This window comes from Falco naumanni, chromosome 9 (genome assembly GCF_017639655.2).
Source record: "Falco naumanni isolate bFalNau1 chromosome 9, bFalNau1.pat, whole genome shotgun sequence".
Lineage (NCBI taxonomy): Eukaryota > Metazoa > Chordata > Aves > Falconiformes > Falconidae > Falco > Falco naumanni.
Window position 1 is genome coordinate 38,566,089 of NC_054062.1, and position 22,802 is coordinate 38,588,890.

At 36.6% G+C, this 22,802-nt stretch overlaps 1 protein-coding gene across 1 annotated transcript in view; it reads right to left on the reverse strand.

Annotated features, from left to right (window-relative positions):
• The window catches only part of BICC1 (BicC family RNA binding protein 1), a 110,195-nt gene that overhangs the window by 23,311 nt on the left and 64,082 nt on the right, over positions 1-22,802 (reverse strand). Inside the window, exons 4-8 of the mRNA XM_040607130.1 lie at positions 5,258-5,337; positions 3,920-4,078; positions 2,935-2,988; positions 1,724-1,918; positions 526-777 (exon numbers count right to left, since the gene is read on the reverse strand). Coding sequence (XP_040463064.1) covers positions 526-777; positions 1,724-1,918; positions 2,935-2,988; positions 3,920-4,078; positions 5,258-5,337 — 740 coding nt within the window. The remainder of the gene's footprint in view (positions 1-525; positions 778-1,723; positions 1,919-2,934; positions 2,989-3,919; positions 4,079-5,257; positions 5,338-22,802) is intronic.

The window sequence follows — 22,802 nt, forward strand, 5'->3', positions numbered from 1 at the left end:
ATCAACAAAGCTATTTTTATAAAAGGCCTTAGAGTACTGAGGGTATGGTACTAAAAAGAAGGTAATACTGCAGAATAAGTAATTATTTCCTACAGGCCCCCAGTTTCCTTGGAAACTTACCTACACAGGAACTAAGAAATTCCTGCCACTTGTTCCAAGAGAAACTTACTTACCAAAAGTGAGGTTGGGAAAACAAAACAACCCACAACCCAACAACAGCAAAACCCTCCAAAAATCTGCCTTCTACTCAGAAGCATAGCGTTATCATAAATTTAAACTGCTTATGTTGCATTACCAAGATAATTTTTCAAATCATGATACCAGAGATGACAAATATTTTGGATAACTACAAATACTCACAAACACTGACAACAGAGCACTGAACTGAATCAGCTTTTAGCAACGTGTATAGTAGTCCTTCTTCTCTAAGGCTAACTTATATTTGACCCATAAATACATGCAGAATAAGCATACTTTCTGTAATCTGGCATTTTTTTCAAGTAAGTTTCACTGAAAGTTATTTACCATGAGATATTGCCTGGCAAGACAGACAGACTCAATCGTGCCCTGGAGGTAGACAGTGGATTTCTTCTGTGGGTTACTAGGGTCAGGGAAGTGGATCTGAGCACCGGTCCTCTGCATGATATGTTTGATGTTACTGCCGTTTCGACCCATCATAAAGAGATGATGCTGTGCTGCAATGTCTAGCTGTGTGCTCACAGGGATTGCAGAGGCCAGGCTCCCAGCTAGGTGTTCTAAAAGCATGGCTGTTCCTTCCTGCGGGGGAAATGCAAGAAACAGGTGTAACAGCGCCCATAGGCATACAGCATTTTTCAGTCAGTTCCCTTAGTTGTCATACATTCCACATTCAAGACAAAGAAAATTCTGTTTTGCTTAAAGCCACCGATTGATTTGTTAAAGGTAACAGATAGTAGATAGAGTTTAGTCCATTTCCATTTTATGACCAAATACAGCATTTAATTGCCACTGCAAAAGGCAGCAAGATGATCGAATGGTTTGGTCCCAACAGACCTTCTGTGCCCACATACAGCAATAAATGTCAATAGAGATTCATTTGGGTAGGTATACTTGCAAAAATTCTCTTTCAATTTTGGCCTAAGAGGTTCCTACTGGCTTGAGATCCACCCATCCAAGACCACATCAATCTGTCACACTGCCAGTTGTTAACAAGGAAACTTCTTTGTTTTATTAAGACAAATAGGCTCACGGCAGTTCCTTTACTTGACTGTCAAATTCACATCTCCCAATGTCAGTTTCGCAAGACCAGTTTTATCGACTGTTAGGGCAACTTTCAAGGTTATATATTTGAGTGTATGTTGAGAAGATTAAAGCATGAAGAACTCATGGGAAGGTGTGTGTGTTTTGTTTGGTTTTGCGTTTATTTATTTTTTTTTTAATTGGAAGATGGGTAAGATTAGCACGTACTCCAGAAGTGCTGGAAACCCAAACAGGTGTGCAAAAAATGAAAAACAGATTAAAAGCTTAGCACAAAAAATGCTGAATCCTAAACTTAAAATATTTTCTATGCATTTTTATACCTCACCTATGCCAGTGAAGTTTAAAAAACCCAAACCCTCAGGCCTCAAAAGTAGTTATACAGTAATAACAAGTACTGATAAGGTAGGATATAACATTAATATTGTTCTTAAGTATCTAAATTATATTTATCACATGCAGAAACCTACTTAAGAAGATTCATTACCTTCACAGCACTAGTGTTATTTTGTGACCCTCTGACAATGACTGTAGCACCGTACATTCGAGAGCGTTGTTTAAAGGAAACTGAAATATTATATGTCTGACATATATGCTGAATTGTGGGAGAATTAGGATCTGGGATTGGTTGAAGAATTCCAGCAATAGGCAATTCAAACATGAGTACCAATGGAAGCAGCTCCTGCAACAACATTGAAGAGCAAATATTGAAAACTGAAGTCATACTGACTAGAACAACAATTTTATTACTGAATCATCACGTATTGGTCATTGACGACTAGCCTGGCATAATACATCCTCTGCCCAGGGTTCATTGATAAAAGTACTATCATGAGCTGGAAAAAGGCACCGATTTTTCCATTGACACAGGAGTTTTTGTTCTGCATAGGCTCTTTTTGTTTGTTTTCCAAAACAGCAGGATCTTTCGCAACTATGTAGCAACAATAAAGCCAAGTAATTTCCCATACTTACCCAGGCAGACCTACAAAGAGTTTGTAAAACTTCCTAGAGAAGTCTCTTTTCTGTCATGGATTAACTGGGGCTCTGAAGTTCAACTACAAATCTACATAAACATCAGCTTTTTCATGACTGTCAAGACCAAGGTTGTGTAAATGACAACAACAGACTACAAAAATTGTGAGAAAGTTTTCATAATTGATTAGATTTATAGTTATCCATGCCAGAATACACAAACAAGTCAAAACCAGATAGTAAAGACGGAGAAGTGCTACAAGTGGAGAACAAACTGAATTCCACCAAATTACTCACACAATTTATACATGAAAATGGTTATAATTAAAAAGGCAGAAATTGCCTTTCCTATCTCAGATTCACACAGGATGCCTGAGCTTCTACATGCCATCTGTGGAGGGTAAGTTAAGATGTAAATTTTAGCACAGTATGGGATACTTTACATCTTGCTTACACTGTGGACTGTGTGTTCAAGGTCCACCTTGGGCTAGTTAAAAAGTCTGGCTTGAACGTGAATCACTGTTTTTATAATACCCTTTGCATTTTACTCATATGGATACTCACATCTGTTCCTGTATTTCTGCTGTTATAAGACAAAGCCAGACAACCCTAGGATTCTCAAAACTACATATTATATATATACATATATGTATATATATATATATTTTTCTTTCATTTTCCTTTCAGGTGTTCTAAAGGAAACACTATACTGAAATAGACTATTACCCGAATTCTAACTCTTGCCGACTCCACTCCAGCTGGCTGTCCTGCAATAGATACCTGGAACATTAAAAACATAGAAAACATAGTATCACATTTTGAAATGGGGCATTGGAAAAATTATTCCGATAACTGCGCTCTGTTTAAATTATTTTGTTTTAAAATCAGTGTTTATTTCACACCTAGTGACATCCTACGTGTTCTCTAAGCAGTAACTGCAAACTAAAACCAGTTTTAAAAAAACAATCTATGAATATTCTAACATCTAAGGTTATATAGCATTAGCAACTAGAAAAAATACATGGAACAATACAGTTTGGATCAAAAATTGGAATAACTACTACATACATTTACTCAATGCTAATATTCAACACATTAAGTTTTCCTGAACATTTTTAAATAGCTGTATTTTGCTCAGCAGCCACTAGGATGCACAAGAGGGAGTTCTAAATACAGTGATGAAAGACCTTAAAGTAAACATTCCAGGAATATTAGCATTACAGAATATGTACAATTCAGGGTCAATGACTTATTCTAGTAAAGTTGAACTCTTCCAACAGGACATTCATGTTCACTAGCTATCCACCAAGTTTAGTTTTCAACTAAATTACACCTTAAGTCAAAAGCACCAAGGAATCAATCGATACGCTAAACAAGTCAGGTGCTGAAGAGGAGAAAACTTTACAAAAGCAGTGCTTTTCATACTGTTTCTCTACTATTCATACCAATTTGTTGACTTCTGTAAGCTCAAAACAATTTTACTTAAAAAAATTAGAATTATTCATGAGCCATCACAAATTGTTTCCATCTGTTCTATAACATTTACTTACTTAGAAAATCCTGTGTTTTTTGAGTGTAAATACCAAAAAACTATTTCCCTGAACATGAACTCACTGTTACCAAAACACCCAGAGAGACAAAAGAAGTTTAGAGAAGTTTTATGCCCTCAGGAATTACAGGATAAATGTGTTAAATATTAAACCATACTTACTTGGTTGCTTTTCTCTGCTTGATTATTCCTATTCGAGTCTGGAAAATGGATGTGGCATCCTGTTTCCTCCATCACCTTTTTAATATTATTGCCACCCTTACCTATCACATGAGAATGTTCTGTATGTGAAACATCCATCTTCAAGGTTACCCGATTGCTCTGGAAATCAAGCACCCATGATTACATTTGTACACAGCAGAACCCGAGTATATTAATGCAACTTCAAGAATGACATTCAACATTGTATTTCCAAAGTATTTTTGCTATGGCTTACCTTCTACACAAATAAGATGTTTTCAAAACTGATCATAGTCAGATACTAAACCATTCACATTTTCTTCCCAATGAGGAAATAACATAGAAATAAATACCCTGAACATATACCTTCACAAAAATGTCTAAGGCTTTTAAAACATGCCATAGCTTTTATCAACTGTGACTTAAAAATATCCTTTTGCTATCCATTCTAGTTTTAGTTCTGTGTTCTTTCACTTGCAGTCATACACCTGCCTGATCTGAAAGGATCATATGAAGACGACTTGGCAAATCAAAGCCATGGGACTAAAATAGCAGGGTTTATTCCTCCTTTAATAAAACATACTAATTTTTTTTTTTAGTACATCAATTTTTAAGATACACAAACACTGCCTACAGCGCTTCTTCAAAGCTATTTCATTAACGGTCTATAATACTGTTGTTAATAGTTGTTCAAAAAATGGTGCTTATCACTGCAGTGTTCCTTTTGGCAATCTATTAAGAGAATCAAAAAGCTGGTGTACAGCTATGCAAGAAGCCATACACACTGCCCCAAAAGACTTGCTACTGGATGAAAAGAAAATCTGATGAACATGAGACACTGGCTAAAATCTAGATGTTTTAGAAATTGCAGTCCTAACAATTCAGAGTATAAGAATTCAGTAACCGTTATAAATAGAACTGCATAAATGCTCCTAAACTTGAATTTCAAACAGAAATAAAATTTTAGGTTCACTGAAGTGGCTGCATAATGTACTGTTTGCAGTGAAGCTGTATTTCAGAAGTAAAAACCTCAATCCAATGAGCAAATCATGCATGCTTTTAGCCATATGGTTGAGAATATTATTTCTATGTAGTTCAGATCTGGAAAGAGTGCTTTAAGCAAGTATTTTCTTGTAGCATGATTAAATACGTTTGTATACACCAAATATTAATATCCAGAAGGAATTTATTGGTAACTTTGCTTCAGAGCATCCATAAATACCTTCTGTTTAAATGAGCCCATTACAGAGATCAATGCCACCACAAAAATAGGGGCTAAGGTAATATTCTAAGTTTTTTTGTAAATAAATATTTTCTTACTTTTGTGTCCAAGACAGACATTATTTTCTCTTTCGCTTCTTTAACGTTTTCCTTTTTTCCAGAGACTTTAATATGGGGATCTATTAAAAAAAAAAAGTTGTTAAAAAATACAGTAAAATAACTATCTAAATTTTCCTCACTGATTAAATAACTTCAATAATTTACTACTTATAGTTCAGCAATAAGCTATCCAACCAACCATTGGGATTCACCTACAAAGCAAATATATTGTTCCGTTCCTTCAGCCCCACAGTTAGGATTACCAGATGACTTTATGATAACCAACATAATCAACTAAAAATAAATGGGAATCAAATACCAAACGTACATCACACTACTATAAACACCTGCAATGCAATTACATAACTAAGCCACCGTGGTTTCTCAAACAATTATTAATAGAGGGCTGCTAAAAGCTTTTTGACAGCCTTACTGAAGCTTAACAAAATGTCTAGGAAAAAACCCTCATCATTTCACTGTATTTAAGTAGCCTCTAGAAATTCCTTTGCAGTTTTAACCTGGCAATAAATATGCCTCCACCAGAAGTTTTCTGTTTGAAGTTATCACATCAAATTTAAATGACATTTCAATAAATCAATTCTCAGAAGTGTCAAGCATATAAATCAAAATTTGCTACGAAGCTATATACCCAGGAGGAACATCAGCTGATAGCAATTTTTGCCCAGTGAGATCCAAAATATTGATTCCACAACACGCTTCAGTTTACATTACAATTTGCAGACCATTGTCCTTAAACCAGCAGATGTTTTGCTGAGCTATCAAGTACAGTTCTGCATCCTGGAATATACACCTCATCGGAAAGTACAGAACTGACTTCGGAGCCACATCAAGTATCAACTACTCAAAAAAGGGTAAAAATTACACATTAGATAGTTTAGCAGCACCATCTGGTGTCCAGAGGCCTAAAGTGCTACAATTAAAAATTACTGTCAAAGCATTAAATACAGGTTCAATTAAAACAAAGAAAGATATCCCAAACTAGCATTCAAATTTCTAAGTATAAGAAACAAGAACATGATTTTGCAGGGGATGTCGATTTCTCTTTCCCCAGTTCTTGAGTGCTCTGCCCTTTTGCAGTAACGCAGTGTTTTTTCTCTTGGGATGGGATGAACTGTTATCAAAAAAAGAAGAATTTGAAACCCTCTTCTAGCTGATGATTTAATCTAATTCATTATGCTAGACAGATACATACATTTTAGGCTATATAAAAGTAAATATATTCTCAGTAGCAGCAGAAAACATACCTGCCTTTCCCATCATCTCAGTAATTGAAAGCACTTCACTACTAAGGAAATGCCAAATAATACAATTGTAGATTCCAAACCTGTTGTATTCAGTTGAAAACTGCAACTCTTTAAGCCATGCCTGGATACTTTTTTTGTTCCAACAATAAAAAAAATAATAATCTCTAGTCTTTACTACTGGGAAGTTCTGAGCACATTCAGCTGGGGATACAGAAACACTGAAGGAACACAGGATTCACTGCCAAGTTTCATGAAAGTCAAGAAAAATGCAGCATTTTGAGTTCTGAGAAACAGATATATTTCATTTTTAAAAATGGAAAAACTGTGTAGTAACAAAAACATGGTATGTGCACAGAATCTAAAGAAGCTCCACAAATCTGCTGCTTCTGCAAAGTAAAAAACCAACAAAATAGTCTTAAGGCCAATTTTTCTTTTCTTTTTTAAAGTTGACAGTAAGCTATGTGGTTCTAATGTGTTTAAGCTGTGAACGTTATTTGAAGTGGGTGTCACAGGCAGAAACTCCCAGAAGCAGATTCTAGCACACTATGTAAGCTCCAAGCACTCTCCGCAGAGACAACCAGGAAAAACACAAAACCAGACCACCACCATTTTGGGGTTGATTTCCACACATTTGTAAACATTACATTTTAATACACATTTGGTTACAAGTGTGAAAAAATATCTGAAAACAAGCATGGCATCCTATTAGTACCAAAGAAGATTACTACCATTCCATAATACTATTTGTTTAGCTGTGGGTGAAAGTGCAGTTTAGAATACCTATATTTTCTATTTCTCATCTTAGCTGGACTCTTTTGTTACACCAACAGCTTCAGCAAAGAACCCCATATATATCTACATTTAACTTTTCTTTGTTCTTTACAGGAAAAAAAGCTCAATTACTCACTTCAAAAACAAAAGCAAAGAAGAATCCACAAAGCAAAAAAAGAATCCACTGATACCAATAACAACTCTAAAACATGCTACAAAAATCTTTTAGAATTGCTCTTAAATACCCTCTCCTTACTTGACTTCTTCTCAATGACACAGTAGTCTTAATGGATATGAAGCAACTAATTTAAGTTAATGGAATTCTTCCTCTGAGACTTGCTTACTCTTTTCTTCAAGGAAACACCATTCAGATATGACACCCACATGAAAATTTTGCATGAGAAGAGTTACTTGCAACTAACAGATTTTTAATTCTTTGAACTGGCTTTGCAGGAGTTGAAAGTACATTGAAATTATGTACGATCTGCAGGAAAGCCAACAGGTATCCAAATAATACTGAATCAATGAACAAAAAGATCAGTTCAGGAATTGACTAAAAATTCAGAGAGGCAATTGGATCATACAGTCTTTTTTATATTTCAGACCCTTAAATTTTTTAAATACACCTCTCTATTGAGCCAATTAGCTTGTTTGCATTGCAGTTCCTCTGGAAAATATGGAAAAGTAGAAAATTGTCTGCTCTAATAGTTTACCCCTTTCAGCCTCCCAGACTTGCGCCTGATTTTGGACACTTAGGTTCACTGGTTCTTGTTCTACTTTTTTTTTTTTTTTTGTCCCCCCAAAATTAAAGAACCTTTAGTGTTCAATAGCATCTTCCAGTCAAGGTCCATATATGCTAATCAAATCATCTATCACTATACGAGCTCTTTCTCTGAGCCCAACCCTGAATATTCTCATTTGACCGATTATTAAGAAAAATGAGGTTGAGAATCTGTCTTCCTTCTTCTGGCTGAATTATTTATTTTCAAAGTTAAGGACCTTCTGTTTCTGTTTTAAAACACTGTATTCCAGGCAGGTTTATGAGGAGATAGTCAGAAGGTAAGTTAGTCCCAAACTTCTTGGAAGCCCAGTGCAGATCAGGCCATATTTGACCTCAAACGACTGTCTGCTCAACAGAGAAAACCTGTCACTAATGGAAACAGCATTTACCTTCAGTTTCCAGCTTTCTGGTTAATCTGAACTATTTTGTGGAAAAGTCCAAAGCTCTATAGCATCTGAAAAGTGTTTTCAGGATTTATATCTGAGTGGGAATGAAGTGACCAGGTAAGGTCTTCGTGCATTGATACAAGGGAGTAATTAAAACAGTTGACTTAAGATTTCTAGATATTGGTAGCAACAGCTTCAGAAAACAAGGAGCCCATGACAATAAAAATGGTTCCAGATGATTTATTACGTCTTGGCACCACAAACGTAGGGTGTTCAGTACCTGCATATGACAAGCGATGTCAGTTTACTATTGTATTTACATTAAACAAGGTTGAACATTAAATTTTTACCCTATTTTCCAGGTGCAACTATTTATTCCATGGATTAATGGTTACTCTTAATTTAGAAAAAAATACTATATTTTCTTAGTACTAAGACAAAAATATTTGTTGGATAAAGCTCTACATTAATATTTGAAATACCTACAGGGTGTGACTGTAGCAATGTATTCTCAACAGAGCCCAAAACAAGATAAATTGCACTCTTTAAAGTGTGAAGAAAATTGTCAGGCATAAAGGTATAGCAGGTGTAGTGTACATACAGCACGGTCCGTACAGACAAGCACAGAATCACCGCCCAGTCCGTGGGCTTACCCAGGCGACCACAGCACCTGCACACAGCCTTGGCTGGGACAAGACCACCCATGGAACAAGACTAACCCACTGCCACAGACAGATCCTGCTGGGACTGGGGCAAAGCGATGCTATTTTGGTCCAGGTGACAACTGGATCAGGTCACCAAGTTGTTATGCCATACGTCAACCCTGAGGAACACTGGGTTTGGTACCTGTTTTTACTGGGGTGGGGTGTGTGGGCAGGGGAAAGAAGCAATTTCCGCACCCACCCACTTTTTTTTTTTTTAAAGCTTTTGAATACAACTGGAAATGTACTTTAAATAAAACTATTTAAATCCTACAGCAATGAAAGATGACTACCATGAATGAAGAAACAATACGCCAAAGCTTTACAAACTATTTGTAAACACAGAACAAAGGCTTCACAAGAAGTCTCTGTGCTAAAAGCATGTAAGGCTTTAATGCTTTAAACACAAGCGCAGTGTCAGAAATTGGAAAAGATTTTTGACTCATAAGAAACAATACGATTAGTGTCTTGCAAAATACAAAAAAAATAATTGTAATCTATCTTTTAATCCGTTTTGATGGGCAGCATCTTTTTCCCTAAGACTGGAAAATAAATTTAACAGATATCCCCCCCCACCTCTTCTCAAGAATGGAAGAATATTTACATAAAATAGAAAGCTAAAGTTACACCACAAAATATGCTGGAAATTTTTCTCAGTCTTCATTTTGCCAGACTTCTGCCTTCAAGTGGTCTTTTATTGCTGCTGTCCTCAAATTCTTCACTCCATACTTGGGCAGTTTCCACCTCCTCAGTCTTTGTCCACAGCTATACCAGCAAGCCTCCAGCTTTTTTGCTACTATTGTGTGCGAGATTTCAGTAAGCAAAATAAAATTCCTCCAAGCAAATACATTTGTGCCAGTGCAAACGCATCTAACACTTAATGTTTGTCAGGCAAAAAGTATTTCTAATAATTTTAACATTTAACTGTGTAGACCTCTCCTGCAACTCAAGACATTACATTTAATGTTTGGGCAAGCTCTTCAGACCACAGCAATGCAAGTAGCTTGTTTACAAGATGAACAGACATCACTTCAGCTACAAAAATACCACTGTTCTAAAAATAGCGAGACAAATGGGCAATACCAGGGCAGATGACAGTCATTCTTAATAAATAACCGATTAGGATCTGAATAGCCCATGAGTATTACTGAACTTGAGCCATTCAAAGAAAAACAAAGACAACAGAGACCTATCATTTTTAAGAACAATTTATGAAAATATCTGCCCCAAAATTACTAGCACAAAACACACTAATTAATATGAGAAGTCAGTATGAAAAGAGAAAGCCAAATGAATACCTGACTGGTAAGTTGCTAACTTGTCAACCAAAAGAGCGAGTACATTATTAACCCTAAAACAATGAAACATAGGTCTGTAAAAGTAGTGAATTAATCAAAAAGGTCAAATAGGACTTCCTATTAGCATGGAAAAAGGGATAGTTTAATTAAAACTATTTCTTTTAATTAAATCAGGAAATACTGTGTGTACAGTTGTCAGAGTGGATATTCACCGACCAAACTAGGTGGACTGATGACAGCCAAGACAGACCTGGAACAGGCTCAGTCTGTTCCCATGGAAAAGAAACATTAAGGCTAAAAGCATGCAGCAAATGCTCACGATTAAGAGCATATGCAAAGTAACGCAATTGTATATGAAAAGAAATTTGTCACTTGGGCACTTCTCACTGTTTGCTTACCAGTTTAGAAGAATTCTAACCCTCTCTCCAAAGCAGCTTGGCACCCTTATTCACCTCCTGCTACCTAAACCATTGAAGACCACCCCCCCCGCCGCCCCGAATCTACTCGTATAGTAAGGCAGAATGCAATGGGTCATTTCCTACTGCACACGCCCTGTGTACCCTTCAAGACATATCACTCAACAACAGGGGTGGTTTGTTTTTGGTTTTTTGTTTTTTTTTTAGTTTAAATTACACTGCAGCACCATCACCTCTGAAGGAGGCTTCAACTAGCTAACTTGGGCATGATCAAAAGCTCACCAAAGCATCACAGAACATAAAAAAAAAAAAAAAAACACCAACAACCAAACAAAAAAGCATCACCAGCTGCAAGCAATTAATGGTGTCTTCAGAGCCGACATACCCTAAGGCTCCGGCCATTCTAGGGGATCTAACTGCTGTGGACAAACAGCTGATTATGAAACCTTCTTTGGGAAAAGCTAGAGCCACTGCCTACACATGCATGCACATTTGAATTGGAAGACTATCTTAGAAGATTTTGACTCTTAACTTTCCCCCTTACTAGCATCTAACTCCAAACCATCTTTAGAAGAATTTCTGTTCTACAGAGCATATGAGAATGAAGCTAAGAAAGAAGTAAATACTGTTTGCACTGCTTCTGCCATAGCTCCAGGGAAAGCGGTTTACATGCAACCCTTCACTCTTCTTACTTTTTGATTGCTGTCATGTAGTCACCTGAGGAGCATTAAGTATCCGAGCATTGCTTGTCAATCCTGCACTGTAACAACTACATGATGGTGAAGCCTACTATCCTCTCCTTACTTCTCTCCAGCATTTATAAAAATACATGTATATACACATATACATACATGGACACACAGTTACTCATGATGCTGAGACTGGGTAAAACACTGACCTTAGACACACACAAAACCATAGAAATGATGTGCAACATCTGGTAGAACAGAGAAAAGAACCTTGTTTCTCAAACATTTCATAGTGCAATTCAAAAGGAAACTAACACCTGTAACAGGTTACTTAAAATTAGCCAGAAACATCAGATAAGCTTTAAAAAATAGATTACCTGTACAACTTATTATTTTTGGAGAAATAAACTATTGATGACTGGATTTCGGACCCAGTGACAGAGGAAATGAAGCTGAAAGGACTTCTCTTAAAGCATTAAGCAAAGAGGTAAGACAAGGAAGAGGTAACAGAATGTATGGCAATTTAAACAGAATTTAAACGGATTTGAAGGGAGAAGGGGAAGGCCAAGGTGGAGAAGAAGAAAACCTGAAAAGAAGAAATGAAAATGAATTAATTGTAATCACCCAGAGACTCCATTTCAGTTAGACAATTTCAGTTTCTTACCACCATAATTAGCTTAAATCCCTTATTTTACTTTTCCAAAAAAGGTCATTAGGGACATTTTATAAATGCATTCTGACACTACAAGGCACACGCCATGCTGCAGTTCTGCTACTTCTTGGGCAGTTGTTCTTCAGTCACCCAAAGCAAGGCAATCTCTCAGCAGGACACAAAGTCTGTTACATCTTATTTTTTCAACATGGAACCAACAAATTCAGATTTCATTACTTAAACGGCTGTTGCCATTGCATCTCAAAGCACAAACACAGAACCACAATGCCTGGGAAAGAAAATAAGAAATAGGGAATAAAAAAAGCTATAGTACTATATGATCAACTTAATAGAGGACTTAAAAAATAGCCCACAACATTACTATCAAAAACCAGAATTATACCTTCATTGCACATGGACTTTATATTTGAGGTTACAATTTCGATGCATAACCCTTGAGATAATTTTAGTTTCTCACACACACATTTGCAAAGAAGTCATTGCGGCTGTGTTTTGCTAAATAAAAAGCATCATAACATCTGACTCATGATCCTAAACGCACGCCTCAGGCTCAACCTTCTTTGCAAATTCTCCCACATCCAAATCTGACTATGCTTACTTTGCATCTTCATGCTCCCTGATTATTGCTGTGTCTTTTAATGTCTTATTGCTCTGACTGACTGCATTCACTGTGTGAGCAGATTTTTATATGGCCATTGGAAAGTATTCTCTGGTTGGAACAGGAGGATGCAGCTTGTCTCCAGGACAGACTACTGCATGAGATTCACCTGAGTGAACAGGACATAACTGTCCTCTTGAGAATCAGAACAAAATGAACTATTATCAGAAAAATGGAAACAGTAGGTTCTTTATAGGACATCAGGCACCTGGTGACTAAAGCCAAAGACAACTATACACAGTATTTCTGGATATGATTACAAACACTCTATTACTTTCTCTGCTTTAGTATTACACTTCTACAGAGTGAAATGGATTCTCCCCAGAAAAGTTTGCCTTTCCTGGACTATTATATTTTTAGACATCTTTATTTCAACTGTATTCCTGATTAACATAGTAAATGGTTTATTTTTGTTCGGTTTGTGTTTGGTTTTTTTGGTTGTTTTTTTTTTTGTTTGTTTGTTTGTTTTTAATAGAGAAAAAATAAAAGTCTGATAAAGAAACGTTTATACAGTCTTCCTGACAGGTAACCAAATAGCAGCAGCTTAATGAAAACATGAAAATGGTACTTTGAAACATGAAAAGCATAGTCAGATCGTGGATTGTAAGTGTATCTGCCTTTCACAGAGTACCTCTAAGCTTCCCCCCACAACCGAAATACAGGGAGTATAAATGCACAACATCAAGCACTTCATCAGCTACCAAGTATAGATCTGAAGTGCAATGAATGTAGTGAAAAGATGCAACACCACACAGAGGAGCAGAGCACCTCAGCAAGGAGATCTCTGGCAGCAAACAGCCTCTGCAAGACATTATAGGCAAGTCTAAATGCGCAAATGCTAGAGGCAGCGTAACAAGTAGCTCAGAAGCAGGAACAGGAGGTCCGTGAGCCAAAGCAAAACACAAACTGGTGCCTGCTGAGGCCAGAAGCCCAACAGCAGAAACAGTTGCAATCAAAGAATATGAATCTATGACCAACTGGCAGATCATAGAGAGATGTTTCTGGTCACTGCATTGTCAACAGTAAGATTTGAGCAAATATTGCAAACACCAAACATTAAAAGCCTCATTAGATGGTTTTACTATTTGCATTATAGTGAGCTATTGTTAAAGACCGAGTTTAGAGCTCTAGCAGATCTTTTGTTACTCATCTTGAACACACATTATTGATAGTACTTACTTTATCTTACTTATGATAAAAATAAGACCTGTGTATTTAGTAAAGTCATTGACTTACTGCTGATAAACCCTAGGACATGAGGTATTTCCATCAGCTACCTGTGTTGGTGGTACACAGATCATGCAGTGACAGGCATAATAACAAGGACTTGCAGCAGCAGAAGACAGGCATTTTCCTACAGCACCGACAATCCAGTAAAACAGTCCATGGCCTAATACAGATTTAATGGCTTAGAAGTCTCTTTTGAAAGAGAACTCAAGTGCAAGCAGATCATATTCACTGCCTATCCTGTCTTTTCATGTACCGGATACAAATAACGTTGCTTACAAGAGATAGATCCTATGCAAGAAAAGCCTCCTTAATGCTTTCTTTGAAGCTATAAAGGCAGCAGTCATTTTGGTTTTGATACAGAAAGTTAGATCACGATCACATACACTGCATTTCTACATCATTGTTTGAAATATCAATACATATTTTAATGTTATGATATTGTTAAATGTATGAAATTTGAGTCAAAAATTGCTACGATTGTTACCAACTAATTTCTGCCATTCATTGAACAAGATTATTTTTTCTCTTATTTTTTAAAAAAAGCACAAGGTGCTTTTTTTTCTTTTACAGCCAGCATGGCAATGTAATAGCTTTTTCCATGCATCACTGCTATTCAGGCTGTAGTCTCCAGGAAGAAAAAAAGCAAATGGGCAGTCTGGGGAAGTAGAGTTTCCTTCTTCCTTCTAAATCCATTTGTGAGGCATCCAATCAAGAAAAAATTAGTCATCTAGTGGAAGCTTATGCCTTAAAAACTTCCAGATGGTTTTATACAAGCAATTTTTGATGCGAATACCGAATTACATGTTTTAATCATATAGTAATCTACCATTTCTTGGCTTTTAACATGGTAATATCATATGGCACTAACAGTAGTAGATCTTACGTTAAAAGGTTATTCTTAGCCACAGATATTAAATTATTTTCTCCAGAATGACTGGCAGTTTGCAGCTGATGCAGGAAGCAAACCTTCCTCTCCTGAAGACCAGTGACATAAAAAGAAAAGCAGAAGCTTTTAAGAAGGGATTCTTAGCAAATAAACACCACACTTCCCACACTGTTCTTCTGGAAGGGTAATTGCTTTGGGATACGCTTAAAAAAAAAGAAATGCTCGAAAGATGTCAAGTGTTGCCTTTTAAATCAGGAAATCATCCCTGAGCGGTTCTCAGATAAAATTTTTTGCATGTCTTCTGTCCATCTGCCTCTCTCCAGTATTAGACAAACAACAAAACTCACCTCTGGAAAATTAGTTGCCTGCTCGGCATCTGTGTGATGTTAATTTCAGCAGTCATTCTGGTTTTTGGTGCCCCAAAATTGAGTTTCAATAGAAGGATGGGAATTGCGGAGTGCAACACTATGTCATTCTCCAGTTTATGTGTAAACACAGCATGGAGCACACTGCAAGGTTTCTGCTAACAGCTAGAAGCTACTAAAAATCCCAAAACAATACATCAACTAATTACGTTTTTTTTCTGAAATATTGTGAAAAATTTGTACTCCCAAGTAATTTAATTATAATGATAAGAGTTTATGTTGCTACATTCTAGGGCCCAAAATTCGAGTTTGTACTACAGTTACTGCCAAGTACTCTCAGTGAATGTTAAGCCCCTTAGTAATTCCCTTCATATTACATCTGTTTGTATTTTGGCTCTCCCGTCTATGTCCGAGTACAAGCAAACTGCTGTTCCTTACAGCAAGCCCCGATCAATAACAGAGAAACTGAAAACTTTGTTCCTAGTCTTGCAGAGTTTAAATGACACTTGTGTAAATTTACTTGAAGAACCATGCCCATGTGCTCGTTCCTTTGCTACCTCGAATGTTTCCTTAAATCATTCAAAAATGTGGCTGCAAGTGTATAGCGCCTTTCCCTGAACCACTACATATTAATGATTTTACATTTTTGCATAGAACCAGCATTTGTTGCTGTAGGCACACACACATCGAGCACAGAAGTATCAACAAGCTAATTACAAACAAGACAAAAGGCTCAGGCAAATGTGACTGACTTTACAAGCTCTCTCAGTTGTCACCTACGCTGCATGCAAACGAAGGAGAAATAATTGATCCAGCTGATATCTGAAATTGTAGCAAACTGGAGGCTGGCACAAATACCTCCAGTAACCAAAGTATTTGCTGCCAGTGGCTAGCACAAGGGATGCTGTAGCTGTGTGCATATCTGACTGCTCCGATAGGAGTGAATCAACATGAACTCCTGTGGCCAAATTTCAAATGGCCTGGGACAGTCTCTTTCTCTTCATTTATTTATTGCAAAACAGGGAGGAGTCATCTATGCTTGGATCAGCTCCTCCAGAAACAAAATAAATAAATGAACTTGTGATCTAAACACAACGGTTCTTTAATTTTTAAAGTACACAGTTAAGAGAGTTTGGGGAATGTTTCTGCAGAATATGAGAAACAGTATGCACTGACAGTTTCTCATTTACAGAGAAAGTTAACAAAAAGCAGATGTAGCTCATAATACAGCGACTGCAATACATGCTGTAATTAATCTGGCATTCCAAACAATAAACACTATGTCAGCAAGAGACTTGCTTTAAATCTTTAAGTCAATTATGTATTGATTGCCTTAGCAACACATTACAGAAGATATTTACCAAAGTTGTGTTTTTCAAGTATTGCTTGTCTTAACTGCAACAGGTAGCCTGTAGATTAATTAAGAAGCTTAGCAGTGAGCAAGTACCCAAAATGAATACTCGGAGAACTATTAAAGCTACAGAGATTGTTTTCCTTGATATATTCACAAGCCAAGCATCATAAACACAGAAAACAATTTTTCCAGCTTTGTATCTCAGCCTTGGGAGAGCAGCCACTCTCAAGAGACTGGATATTCTGTGGTGTGTGCATGCATTTCGGACTGCAAAATATGCAAATATTGTCAATCTTGGCAAATCACAGAAAAACTAGACTAGAAGATAGTGAGGTATAGGAAGCTGGGTCTTCAGGTACAAAATACATCCACTTAGAAAAATGATGGCAGTGGTGTTTTATTTGAGTTACCAAGAAACTCAGCCATTTTTGTTTCAGGTTCTATATTCACAGTTTGAAGTAAAAAAATTCCCCATGCTAGTCTGCCACTAACTGTTTCTCTATGACAAGACAATAAAAAAAAATAACAAAAAATTACAGCCCCTTTCCAACATATCTCCTACAAATCCATCATGTCCTATCAATTTAAACCAAGAAAACACAGAGCAACAGCTGTGGACAAACAACATAAAACAGCTGAAAATCATCCCTGCGGTTTAGCTATCTAAATATTTGTGGGAGACAAGTTTTCCATTATGCATAGAAAAGCCAAATTCCAGCTCACAAGTATAGTAAAAAAATAAAAATAGATATTTCAATCAATATCAATTCAACAAATTTACACCACATTCACAAAGTTGCCTTCAACTGATTTTACTCTGACAAATTTAAACCAGAATTAAAGAATTTTTGCAAAGACTTATTTTTGTTTACTGCTACCACCATGCATAAGTCACTCCAGAAATTACCTTCAAACACAAGACTTACAAAATAAAGACAATACTGGAGACAAGCTGGAAAATACGACCTAGCACTTGCCATACGCTACCGTGCCAATTTACCTCCTGAATGTCAATGCTGAGTATAGTATTATGTCAATATTTTAATTAGCAGCTATGGCCTTACAAATCTCACTGTCTAGATAAAATTTAGCCTGCCCATAGAAATAATAAAAAAAAAGAAAATAAAACAGGAGGTTGTATTGTTAGGGTGATTAAGCCAGAAGCAACTGCTTGCAGATACAGATTTAGCAACCTAAATTTATGCACTCAAATATAACTTACCAGATGTTCATTTTCAGCTGCTGCTAAAGTCAGAAATTACTGCAGTTCAAGTTCTAATAAAAAAAAATTACAAAAGAGGAAGAAGCAAAAAATATGCAAAAAAAATAGTAATCCTTGTTTGTTACTGTATATTGGTGTGTGTGTGCATGCATAAAGCTAGTTAATTGTCAAGAGCCTCTTCTTGACAATTTCTTCCTTTGGGCTGATACGTTGTTTACACTGCTAAGCAGTGTTTTTTTAATAAAACGAGTCAGCTGATTAAAATGATAGTCCATTTTGTCATAAGCTTATACACTTTATTATCTCTTTGTCCTGCATTTCACTAATTATTCATGCTACAAATGGCCTTCTCTACAGTAATTTTTTTTCTTGGTTTATTTTTCTTGTAACCCCTCACTCTGGAAGAAATCCCATCTCCACTTACGGAATCCAAAAGTCTGTTCTCCTCCCTAGTGCACTGCCGTGGCTCTTCTACATGGATTCCTTCTTGCAGCATCCTTCAGTAAGAAACTAAAATGCATTTAACTTTTTTTAAAAAGTTTCAGAAGTGAAGGGCTGAACTATTACAGGTGGTCATTTAAGCCATCTTCATGGCAGGAGCTAGTATACTAGAGCACTGTTGATAAGTTACTTAATCTGTCCTGAAAAATCTCTACTAGTAGGGTACCCCAAAGCCTATAAACTTATTACAATAATTACCTATTCCTGTCCCACCTAAAATCCAAGAGAAATCTGTGACACAAATGTTTGTTTTTAATTCTGTCTTAAGTAGACATGGATAACAATCACCTTTTTCTTATTCCCACATAGCCCTCAATTTTTTAGATTATATATAACATTATTTTTTTTAACCTTTTCCCAATTTTTTGTTTTCAAACATCTTCTTTGCTTTCCTGTGGATTTTCTCCAAATTGTCCAAACTCTGAAGACTAGCACCGATAAGTAGTACGATTTCACAGGTGAAACCTCACCAGTATTAAGTTGCACAAAATAAATATTTCTTTTATTTACAAACCATGAGCCTGAATATATGTCTCAGTTTGCTTTATTCTAGGACACAGAATTAAACTCCAGTGCCTGTTTAATCTGACACACACACTGACATTTAAACCTCTTTCTTCAGGACTGCACACCTGAGCTTTCTTCACCAAGTAGCCTGTGTTGAGTCACCATTACTGAATTGTTACTAATTTTGCATAGTTTCTCCAGTTTGTTTTGAATGTAAATTGTATTCTGTCAACTTGATGATGGTTGCAAATTTTATAAATACATACTATCCCATCAATAAATGATCAATGAAAGCACTGCCCAGTATGGGACAGAACATTAGAATACCTAACAGAAAGACAGACGTTACATTTCAATCATCGTAAGGATGGGAAGTGGCTGGACCACTTCAGTTTCAGGCAAGTTTCCTGCAAGCAGTAAAGGAAACATATATTGCACCCCAATAGTCACGTTCAGTGGTTCACTGCCCTACCCCCCGAAAGCGTGCTCATTCTGAAAGTTTAGATTTCTTTGAGGTGACCAAATGTATATCTATAAACAAGTCAATTCACATCTGTAGTTCTACACATGACAGTACAGTCACGCAGAAAAGCTAACACGAGCTTAACTTCTCACTGCACTACGTTACAACAGAAACGGAAGATGAGAAATATACACAGGAATGTATTTTGCAGATGTATAACTTCATATAACTCTATAAATTTATTGCCAAAAACCTTGGTGGGAACTGTTTGGCATTGCAATATTTTAAGCAAGTTCCACAGAACATCTTGCATTCTCTTGAAGCCCAAGATTTTCTCAGCTTGCTTTCTTGGCTATTATTGTCCTTCAGTGTCACAAAACCAAGCAGTTTACAGTATTTGACATTGCACTGGACACAAATCTAATAAGCTGGATGACAGTTGCACTCAAAATTTAATCCTTTTTATTGCCGTCTTGTTTTACTTGCATATATTCTAATTCTGTTTTGTGATTTTTAGTAGAAAGTGCCAATATCCTCAACTCCCAGGGACTAGAAATTAATGCTTTGCATTCCTAGTATTTTAAATCATACATATGTTTTGATGCAAGATGAGACATCTGTTAAATGTTTAACAAATTGAAATTGCAGTCATCTAAATTGCATCTTTATGGAGGTAGCACAAAGGTATTGGAGATGAGAATAATGACATGTTAGATACTTAATCGCTGGTCTAAGACAGTAATGAAAGTCTGCATCAGTCCAGCTTTTCCCCAGGATACTAATCAAGTAGGAACCTCAGAACTGTGTCTGACCTCATTTCCAAGATTAGGGTATGTATCGGAAGTCCATCCCAGACACTTATGAACATCATACTGTAATTCTCCTCTCCACTTCTTGATATGTATGTTTTCACCCAGTCCTTCCCCCACATCTTCCTCTTTCCACCTCCCATCTGTCTTCCTATTAACTTTATTATTCTACTCTTTCAAAAAACTAATTTCTAAGACTCCCACTCTAACCTTACGTTTCCTGCCATTCGTTCGCTGAATCACATCTACTCTTTCCAACTGCCTTCAGTCGTCTCTCACTTACTCCTTTCCACTTCATTCCCAACCTTTTCCTTTCCCACAGCTTTCCTCCCATCAACAAAAGATCACTTGCCTTTCCCTTTCACAGGAGTTAATACAGGGACTGTACGTTGCCAGCAGTCCTCAGCGAGTAGCCTTGGTTGGTAAACATTGCCAGACGGTATCAGTCTCACTGGTTGAAGTATACCAGTTCAGCAGCTTCAATTACTGCCACCCAGCCAAAACTACAGGCTACCAGAATTTGAGAACCATTTACCATAAAACAACAAATATTTTGTAATTGCTAAAAATCCGGGTAAAAATATATACATATAAAAATATCACAAGAACATTATTTATACCCTGCATTTTGTTGTCTTCAGATCAGACTTGCTTTACAGGAAATGTGAAATCTTGCCACATACTCAAGGAACAAAATGACTAGCACAGTTTATACAAAGTTAAGTTTGGACAGATGAAAGTCTTAAAATTCTGAAAACCGTATTATAGTTATTTTTCAGATAGTCCCTCTTCCTGCTACTCTAGAAAAATCATATGATTCAAATTACAGTTTCCAGAGGAAGTATTTCGAGAGATTTTCTATCGGTGATGATTTTGTATGTTTGCACTTGGTCTTTGACACAGACTCAAGTCTATATTCAGAATGCACAGTGTAAAGAATATTTGAAACCAGAGCAGTCTAAAAATAATAATCCAATTTTCATTTAAAATACAAAGAGATTTGCAGAGACAGGATGATACTCAGTTACATTGTAATTCTGGACAGTTTATAGGAGTTCCACAGGTTTGAAGAGGGGAACGCAGCAGACAGCCCTACCTGCAAGTGCTACTGTCCGCAGGAAAGCCTGGAGCATTGGGTGACGCACTGGCTTTGGGGAAAATTGGTCTTTGGATGGCAGTTGCAGAAGCACAGAATTAAACTGGAAAGGCCAACATTTTATCAGCTACAGACTATCACATATGAGACATTATCCCTTCAGAGTATGAAAAAAGCAGTGTTCTCTGCAGTAATACTGGTGGGCATATGACAAGATCCATAGGTGGAGTTCTGCTATGCATGCTGGTTTCTCCATGTTTCTGAAAGCTGTTTGGGGATTCCAGCCTCCTCCACTCAAGCTGGTTTTATTCCAAAACAAAACAAAACTTTGAATCATCTTTACTACTGAGACATCATTGCCATTCACTGACAAATGCTGAATGCATAACTGATGTGTTTAAATTAGCATCCTCAACTAGGCTTGCAATAAGTTTTTCATACTAGTGTCAAACATTTGCATACAATAACGCATCAGACCAGCATCAAGAACTTCAACATCTCTTGAAAACTTCCAAACCATTACGAGTTAAACACATGGAAGCAGCAGTGAGTTACACTTAAAAAAAGATGAGACATGACACTTCCCCTTTCTCCACACTTCTCCAACTACACAGAGGACAAAGTACATACTGGAAAAAAAAAACCAAAAACATTCTATGGGCTTCAAATGACGTTTGACATCAGTTTATCTTTCTCTTATGAAAAATACTAGAGTATGAATAATCCCTCTGCAAAAGGGAAAAAAGTATTACGAGTAGTAACAGTTAACAAGGATAACATACAGCATTACAAGAAAATGACTGCAGCCTCCCCAGAAGCTGCATTCTAAAGCCTGACAGGCAACTTCACCGATAGCTTGGAATTATCTGACCAGCATTTTATGCATTCTGATGACCAATGCAGGCTATTAAAGCACTTCTGTAATCTTATTTCTTTTGAAAATGCCTATTTGATCTACATCAGAGCAAGTTAAGTCAGATAAACCCATTTAAGCAATTTAGAGGCCACAAACTGAAATCCAGTGTAACTAGAGAAAGACAAACTAATCAAGCAAATACTTCCCCACCTTATAAAGAACTTCCCAAATGAAGGTATTCTGCATTTCAGATTATAAAACTATTCTGGTTTTCCCCCTAAGATGCACGATTTAAAAACCCCAAAAACAACAAGCTACCTAAGGTGCCCCATCAATCAAGTGAATTAATTTTTACCTACAAGGAAATGCAAAATAGCATTACTTTTGCTGTAGAAAGGTCAAGCACAAAAATAAGTGCAACGCCATTTGAAGGAACATAAAACACGTGCCATTTTGCAGATCATGTACCATATCTGACTGATTTTTCTTTTTTTTTATGAAGCAACTGCAGATCTAAGAAATTATCTTCCCTCCCCCCCCACCAAATCTTGTTAGCATTTTCAAGAAACATACAGAGCATCCTTTATCTCCTGAGATGACTACCTTCAATATGAAGAA